Below are 9,565 nucleotides of genomic sequence, written 5' to 3' on the forward strand. Positions count from 1 at the left end.
TTGTATCTACAGAAGTTTTTTTCACACTGGCTTTGCAGACCCTTCCAGACGAACTTACGCTCTGTTTTTAGACGAACTTATGCTCCCGATTTTTAAGTACTTACTTGTTAACAATAAAATGCCAGACAGTTTGAGTACAGTATTAATTGTACCACTACATTTGTAGAGTTGCACTTGAAGAATGCGGAGGCATTCACTTGCCGGCTCTGTTATAAAGCGATTAATTTCGATGTTGTTATTACAATAAACCAAAACACTCATACTTCGCCCATTTTCTTTCGGAAAAGGGCGGCATGCCAGCTTGCCAGATTTCGTTTTTACGCCAGTTTTAATTAGTACTCTTAGAAAGAAAGAAAAGAGTTTAAAAGACCTGGGGACTTTTCACTTTTTGGTACAAGTGTTAAAAAGTGATTCAACTGTTATGATGTTATCGTTATTGTTTTTACATGTATGATGTTTTTATTTAGATGTTATCGTTATTGTTTTTACATTGCCCATAAGTACTGTACGTTTATATTTGGATTCTTAAAGTTGTACGAGTACTATTACGAGTTAGTAGGTGTTACTTTATACAGTACTTAAATCAGTTAAATGAATATGGTATTCTAGGGGCATTACACCGAAACAGTTGTCACAAAATCTGATAAGGAGTTTATTGTTAACGTCCATAACTTATGTAAGTACATATCTATATTTATAATAATCATAATATTTATATTTATAACATGCTTTCTGAAACCAGACAAAGAATGAACTAAGTTAAACATTTACTGTAAAAGTTAAAAACTAACAATAAGCATGCGGCATAACTACACACAAACAGAAGAAGCTACGATTACTAACAAAAATAACAATCGACAACAACTAACGCTTTACGACCAATGACACATAAAGAACTACCGAAAAATGGACCACAGAAGTAAATACTAATTCTACCGACCACATTCCAACAGTATATGCTACTGCAACACAACTATACCATGCCAAGTCACCTAATTACCGTATTTACAGAACATTCCAGGTACTACACTTCGTTAGAACAGTTCGCCACTCCGCGCTTCCGGTAGGGGAACATTACGCAGTACTTCATCCAGTAACTGCAGGGCACGGTTTAGGTGGATCTCGATCCAGCAGGGTGTCTCCTTGATAGTCTTCCGATTGTAATCTGGGCCCCAGCCTTTGACGAAGCTCAGACGAATCATGCACAGACGACGGAGATCATCGGCACCAATCCCGCCGCCCACTGTGCGATTCCCGGCGGCATCGCTGGGCGACACAGCGGCAGTTTGAGCCTGCACCACAGCCTGGGCTAATCCCACCTTAAATCAAAACAACGATAATCATCTTTTTACCGAAAAATGTTTCGAAAATATGAGCACTCGATCAGCGTTTTCAGACAAATAATAAAATTTTTTTATTTGAAAACAATTCAGTTTCTTTATAGTGTGTGTGCCGGCGCCGTTGGGTGCTGTTACTGCGGAAAGACTGGCAGCCGTTTGCTTATGCCTCTGCGCTGCCGGTAAAACTCGGCACCAGTTCTGTCGGCACCACTGAACCGGAAGCGAGGACACCGGAGTTCAGTTTCCGCGCGTGCAGCAACAACATAGGGAGGGGTAATCTTGAAGAAGCCACTCAGTATCAAAACATAAGGCCGCATTTTAGTGATCTATTAAGTGCCAATAAGCTTCGCGCTTTTTTTTCTGCCGGTAGTGGCAGGAACAGAACTGAAAAGAGCCGCTGTTGCAAATTTATAACCAATAAATTGAAAGGTGGTGGCAGTAGCCAAAAGGGCGTGTGAAAAGGCGTGACAACAGTTAAAGGGGGTGTCTGTTTCATTGAAAAAAGGGGGTGACAACAGTCAAAAGGTCGTGTAGGGGGTGACAATAGCTATTTCCTTCATTATATACGTACTCAGTTGCAAAAAATTATACTGTAATTCTCTACTAGTAGCCGTAACAAGTTAAGCCAGAACTAGTTACACAGGAATAGCAGAATTACAGAAAACAATGTGATGGGTAAAACAATACGAGCTACCTGTTGAAGCATTTGATGATAACACTGGCGCAGATCAAACACTTTCAGTAAGGGCGCATGAGGATGTATTTTATGTACAGCATCGCCAGGAGCACGGCCAGCTTCTCGATCCAAATAGTAACTCTGTACAAAGACGCTGTAGTCCCCTAAACAGCTCAACCACACACTTCCGTCAGGTTTGGTGGCAATCTCAATTCCCCGGCCAATATGCAGGCGAGCCTTTTCCACCACTGGAGTCCGATGGACGTTTGTCAGCGGACCCAGACAGAAACGATTCTGATGGCCAGGATCAACATATCCATCAACGTATGCGGTTGTGTATGCCGATCGCACTTTGAATGTTTCTCCCACCTGAACGACGCAAATGTGAACTGTCCATATTCAGCAAAACGTTATTACGTAGTGTCACACTATTATGATCTTTTACGCATAGCAATTAGGTATGCTAATCAGATTCAAAACTGTTGCCTTGTACTTTGCAGATTTCGAACTAAACAATAAACACGTTATTTATGCCTTTTATCACTTTTTTGGGAAATTGAGAACAGTAAAAAAAAGGTGCGCAAGCTCATTTCAGCAGATTTTGAATTCGAGTAAGTAATTTACTCGGATAATGAATTTTACGTGTTGTTTATTCTTAGGTTCAAAATGAAACTCTGGAACTGTCTCAGTCCAGCCGTTGAATTCGAATTATGCTGAACGCTCGCACCGGGATATCAATGGACATCAACACAATAGAGCATATGCCCGAGCCAAAATTTTCAACAAAGGTCAGTCCTTGCCGCTGTAACTGTTCACAATTTCAAATCATTCTACAGTTAACCGTTAATGCACTATACACTAGTACAATACAACACCGCCAAACGTACCAAAATGCATACGTTTTAGCAAACCAGCACAGCAGTGAGAGCACCTTGCGACACCAACCTGTTGATCCATTTCAAAATAGGCAATCGTGCACCAGAACTCAGGCATTGACTGCGTCATGATGGCGTTCTGGAAGCGAGCATCTTCCCACATCTGCTGTTGTTGAGCACGCAAATGCGGAATCATGGGATCGGCCAATTCCAGGGCCACAGCACTGTTTTGGCTTGACACTGTCCAGTAGCCCGGTGAGAGCGGCGGCCCAACAAGGCCGGTGCCGCTCGGTGGGAACAGTTGTTCAGAGGATGTCGGCGACATGGCGTGGCTGGACTGGCCGTGTGGAGAGTGATCGTAGCGGGGCATTGAGGGGTGTGGAGCTAAATTGGCCGTTGGTTTGCGACTTTCGGACGTACTAGACTGCACCGACAGGATGGAGTTCTCCCTGCACATAAAGGATCACATGTACCGTGGTGCACTCGAGCCGCTCCAATAAAAGAGCCGCCAGTTAAAACGCTTTGGCTCTGTTGATCTGTGTTTGTCTCCTTTTGCGTTCTTTCAACTTATGTATTAAGATTGTTATCCATAGTTTTGGGGACAGATTGTCCGGCAACGCCCGTTTCTGGGCTGCAGTATATATAATAGCATAGGTTACGTTCTTACATTTTCAGCATTTTGTAAGACTGGTACAGGAAGAAAAATTCTTACGAGCTTACGCGAATTATCCAAATGCGTGCTAACGCAAGTTTGCTTTTTGAATTCATCACACAGCCAACAGAAAGGTAACCACTGCCAGCAGATTATCAGAGACACTGGAATTCGTCAGAAAACACCACCAACATTCAGTACTGACCTCGGACGCGTGGGAGACGCCAGGTCGAACAGACCCGATGATCCGGAAGCATGTGCCGACGTCGGTGGTTCATGGCTTTCATAGCCATCATCGTCACCCTGTCCCTGTTGCTGCATTCCCAAACCACCCAAGGATAAATCAATGCCGGGAGACACTACGCGTTCGTAGTGATACGGATTGACGCAGACGTTATCAAGTTTCAGGTCGAAGGCAAACTGGCAACCTTGCACATGCTTCAGTTCGTTCTTGTGCACATCAGGCCACCGCCATATCCTAACAAAATGGAAAAACTGACAAAGTCATAAAAGTTAAAACGAAAACCCCTTAAAAAAATTCACTAAAATACGAAGCATAAGTTGAGTTATAAGCTTCTACATAAGTTGAATTATACACAATGCATACGTTAGCCGCACTAACAAGTGACAACAACTCTTCCTTTCATCAAAAGGTTACGGCAACAAGCGGCAGAAAGTCCAGCCCGTTGTGAAAGAAAGCGAAATATCTGCGGTATAAGGAACGCATTTCTTCTGGAATTTTCGTTACTGCAACAGTGGCATTCGAGGTGCCTGGAAAGCGGAAACATGCACTACACGCCCGATGCGTCTAAGGCTGTCACCATGCCAAAATTTTTGGAATGTACTTTTCTCGTGAGCCTCAGTCGATATTCGTTTCGATCACAATAGTTATTTCGATTATTTTATACCACTAGTTTAACTGTGTAAGTAATAAAATAATTAACACGTATTCGAATGCTGCATCTGTAATAAGAGCCGCATTATTAAGTGTAAACTAATTGTGTTTTTATTGTCTTTTTTTGGGATGATTTTAATTACGGCAACTGTCAATCATTCTTTAAGGATTAGTCGGATTACTGATGAACAAGAATCAATGGTTGTTAAGGTATCGCTCTAGCTGCTAGCACATTTTTATTGTACGCTGCAAACGCAGTTTTGATCAGTCTTCGAAATAAATCTGAATTTTCTTTATAAAGTTTTTTGAAACACGAAACGTTGTTATAAATTACACACCGCTGATTTGTGATAATTTTGTTCATGCAGATGTCGATGATGTCAAGAGCGGAAAACGAGCTGTGGCGGTACACATATGGTCGTGTCACCCGTATGGGCCGTATGGACTCATCAGGATGAAAAAATTATTTGTTCTTCAAACATGTACAATGGACGACAAAAAGAAGTTGAAATCGACCGTTCGGTGCGCGGTCGCGCCCCATGAACTTCTTTTTGTCGTTCACTGTAAGTGCAATATTTGAATATTGTACTTCGAAGTAACTGAATAAGGTATTATTACCACGTTATCTATTCTTGAGTTACTGTACTAAACTTACTTAAACGGTAATGGTTTAATTATCCGTATATTTCACACTTTATCTGTATTCTGTAAATCACAGATCATTTTCATAAATTACCGGCACTATTAGACTATTCGAGTTGAAACAGAACGGTTCTCATCCTCATTTAAATTCTACAGATGTACATATTGGATTTGGCGCGCGTTCTGAAAACAAAATTTTGACTGATTTTCAAACCAGAACAAGTACAATATCGCGGACCAGAGCGCACGCTACAATTTATTAGCTTACTGACAAATGATTTATTAATAAATAGCTGTGCCAGGCAATTAAACCGTATTCCCAGTAGCTACTGATACTAATGCTATTTTATTGTAAAACACCTGTGCTCAAACATTTTGCAACGTAAAAATACAAGCATCATAGCACATAATTTCCACGGGAAACATCAAAATTGTCGTGAAACCATTAATGAGCATTTAAGAAACCTTGATGACCAATTGCACTTACCCAGCCTGCATCAACAAGAGAGAAAAACATCTCCAACAAGACCAAAGCTGGTGATGCTGCAGTATTATAATATAACGTCAACCCTTTGCAGACAAACCCATTTTCTGAGTTTTTTTGAGATAGCATATACAATCAGTCGATAAACTGCCTATAAGTTTCAATGTGCTGATTTGGCTAAACTCAGAAACCGGCACACTACACTTTCAAATCTCACTTCATTCTAGAAACAATCACAGAATCTATTGCCGCTACCAGAATGATACCACGAAAAGTCAACTAGACTAATGTGATAGGACGATGAGATAGATTCGTCATGGAGTACATGGTTATTTGGATAAATTCAAATTAATCATCGAACAAAAACAATTTCTACCGTACCCAATCAGCGCATTTGGTTGCACTACTGAAAAATCTGCAGAAGCATGCGATGATGTGACTAAAACTTGAGTAATCCATGAATTCTAAATAAACACTGAATCAAAAAATGTAAACCGAAAAAACTGAAGGGATGAATTTTTTTACCGAATATAAACGGCTTTCTGCAGTTGAAAAATTTCCCCCAAAAGGGTCGAGCCTCGTATTTTTCATAAGATTAATAACACGCGCGTAAATTTTCTTAAAGAAAGCTACCAAACAATACTGAAGGTCAAAAACGGTACTTCTACAAAAATATTTATATATTATATAGTCATTTGTGTACAGACTGTATAACCGATAACGTATCATTCTGACTTGCTCATACAATCCCCCTTTTTAGTTTACACAGGCATTTAAAGCGCAAGTAGTACGGCCAACACTGGTGTCAATGGTCATTACAGGGCTCCCGTAAAATAATTTCATATTTTATGATTGCTTCTCTCAAATTTGTGTTCAGTACCTTGAATAGATCACATGCGGGAAAACCTTCCGACCAGCCACCTGAAATTTGAAAAAGCAGTGGTTTAGTAAAGTTATCAAGTTGATGGTACCAAAAGAAGTCTCGAAAAATGTAAATCAACAGCTAAGTCCGGCGATTTTAATAACTTTGTGTGAAACGCATAACACTTGGTATAAATCTGATTATCGTAACTGTACTAAAACAGAGTATCCCAGCATACTGTACTCCAGATTAAATTAAAGGATGTACTGAATACTAAATTTAATCATGCAGAAACATTTCAGTTATCGCAGCGAATTCTGCCAAATGATCTCAAACAATTAAGGCTTTATCAAAAATTGAAACGATCTGAAAAACCTGCCAGATTATTGTTTCTCATTAGGCATTACTCATTTTACCTGAAGTCGTCCATCCAGCGTACGAGGAATGGTAGCGCATTTGGTAACATGATTCCCACTGCTGGTGATGGCCATAATCAGTCCGTCCAGCTCGTCTGGCTTATCTTTGAGCTTCTTAACCAGACTCTCAATGGCGCGCTTCGTGAAGCTTTCCGACTCACCACCTTGACGATGGCACATCAGATTATGCACGATACTGATGCAGGCGTCCGCCGAGGACGCTGGCGAAGTGGCGTTCGCTGATCCGGACGTCGATCCCGTCATCTTTGCTCACGTTTGCGGAATCTGAAAGGGCATCAGAAACACGGAGATGTCTGCAAAACAACAACAAAAGTACAAAACTGCTGAATTTTTCACCCGTAACGGGCTGGTAAAGCCATCAGATCGATGCTATGGGGAACGGGGATGGCTGTACTCTACCGAAACTCGATTCCTTTTATGCTACGATACACGCGCAAGCAGATCCCGAATCCCCACGATCATTCAGAGCTTCCAGATTCCGGGATCAATGAAGCGAAAAATCCATGCAAATTAAAACTACCTATACGAGTACAGTTCACGTGCAGTCGTGTATTGCGAAACTATAATAGTCACCAGGAAAAATTTAATACTTTATCTCATAAACAGACCCTTAGATACTTGATAAAATCTGTAAAAGATTATTAATAACGTTAAAAATCTTCAAAAAAATAAAAAGGAATAATCGCAAAGTCGCAAACTAATCAAAGATTACAATCCAAATAAAACAACTCCAAAATGGATCGAATGGATCAGTTCTCACGCGATGCATTCACTGCATTGACTTCCGCTATCGACGTGAGTCTGTGCTCTGATCCAATCCTGCTGGAGGGTTGGGATCTGAGTTATTCACCTAATTCGGTTCATTTTGTGCACTTAGCGTCTCGTGCTCTCTACAGCAATTACACCTCCACTCTCGTATGAAATCCATTGGAAATTGTGGCTGTGGAGTCTAAGTTTGTGATCAAACAAGCTAAAATCAAAGTTTTTTACTTAGGATCTCCAAATAAAAGTCATTGCCGAATGCCGACTACCTAATCAAATTTTTAAATTGTAATTGTAAATTCGCATTTTCAGATTAGTTCTTATCCAAATGTGAGGAACTCAACAGTGATCCACAAATCTGCATTCACTATTGCACTTAGTGCACTACATATTTTACCTTGACTGTGCTAGAATTTTCACTGAAAAAAAAATCCATACAAGGCTACCAAACGGACGATGCATCAGCTCAAGCCTCACAGTATTTATAAAGTTAGTCCACGCAATCAAATTTTATAACTGTGGGTTTTTTCCAAACCAATTAAACGGACATTGCAGATCACGCCTGCACAAATAAGAACGCCAGAAACTACAAAATGGGCTTGAAAACGAAAATATAACTTACAACCTCCAGTAAATTAAAACTTTTAACGATACTAACGTGTGCACTCGGGTTAAAACTTCGATTTTGACTAACATGATCACTAAGGTTTATATTCAGTTATTAACTAATGGTAAGAACAGCATTCTGTTAAAAGCTCTTGTTAAAAATACGGGCAGCAGACGGTCAAATTTAAACAACCGTTTTGCTTGGCTTTAGCAGATCCACGTACGAACTGACTCCAAATTTTTTCTGCAAATCTTATGCAAAACTATCACTCAAATAAACGTTCGCAACGTAAATGTTTTCAATTCATTTATATTTTCGTTATTTTTTTTAAAAACACTGAACTTAAAGGTTTGGGTGAAAATCTATTTAGTGATATCTGCGCAGGGGTAACCGCTTGATATACGTACATTTTGGCATAAGGATAAATCCGCATAAGGATAAATCGGCAAAGGTCACTTTGGTATATAGTGATTTTAGCATAGTGAAATTTGGCTTAAAATCTAAGTTTTAAAAAACTTGAGAAGTTGGAAAACGTAAGCGATTAAAAAATACATTAAACTAAAGCAAAGCAAAAAGGCTGTCTTTGTGCCGAATTTTTCTCATGCTAAAGCGTCCGCTTAATAAGTTTTTTTGATAAAGCATTTTGCAAAAAATAATTATGTGTAGCGCAATATTAACGATTCGCGAAGACAAAAAATTATTTATTAAATGATATTTGGTTGTAAAGATAAAATGTTAGTGTAAGCTTTAACGAGAGTCTTAACGCGAGTACAAATGTTAGTTTTGATCTGCGTATGAGCCCAAGTGGTCATGCTAGTTCAAAGCACAGTCTTAACCCGAGTGCTCATAATAGCATAGTACTGTTCACGGAAGTTTTAAGCCTGCAGAATAATTGCTTATAATGCGTTCCAAAACAATTTTGACATAAGTTTCATCACATTTTGAAAGCGTTGGTACTCGGCAGTGGAAGTAAAAAGTAGCGTATCGCAAACCTTTTTCTCATTTCCAAAAACAGCTAAAAACAAAAAATACATATTCATATGCATTTAATTAACTAAGAAGTGTGGTATGCTAAGATAACTTTTTAATCTCAGCTTTTTGCTTTTCAGTAATCCTTATCAACCGAAATTTATCCTTTAGATCTACGCAAATCCAGTGTTTCAAGACAGCAGGTTTTAGCAAACGTACAAGGTTAAGAAAATTGTTGTGATAAATGTCAGCAAAAAATCAGATGCAAACAAAACCAAAAACTCTTCAGGTTATAAATTCTTAAATTTAATAATGTCGTACTTTTTCTTGCCATTACGCCGTTTTTAATTTTTAGTATTTCTTA

The 9,565-nt window shown here is 39.4% G+C and overlaps 1 protein-coding gene across 1 annotated transcript; it reads right to left on the bottom strand.

Moving 5' to 3' along the window:
- Positions 1-639: 639 nt before the first annotated feature.
- LOC129598829 (mothers against decapentaplegic homolog 4-like) lies at positions 640-7,616 on the bottom strand. Its single transcript, XM_055496905.1, has 7 exons — positions 7,263-7,616; positions 6,843-7,156; positions 6,445-6,485; positions 3,749-4,021; positions 2,962-3,340; positions 2,035-2,385; positions 640-1,319 (listed from the first exon to the last, which is right to left on the bottom strand). The coding sequence occupies exons 2-7, from the start codon at positions 7,104-7,106 to the stop codon at positions 1,035-1,037; spliced, it is 1,593 nt and encodes a 530-aa protein (XP_055352880.1). The 5' UTR covers positions 7,107-7,156; positions 7,263-7,616; the 3' UTR covers positions 640-1,034.
- Positions 7,617-9,565: the final 1,949 nt, after the last annotated feature.

This window comes from Paramacrobiotus metropolitanus, unplaced genomic scaffold, assembly GCF_019649055.1.
Source record: "Paramacrobiotus metropolitanus isolate TYO unplaced genomic scaffold, Prichtersi_v1.0 Parri_scaffold0000003, whole genome shotgun sequence".
Taxonomy (NCBI): domain Eukaryota; kingdom Metazoa; phylum Tardigrada; class Eutardigrada; order Parachela; family Macrobiotidae; genus Paramacrobiotus; species Paramacrobiotus metropolitanus.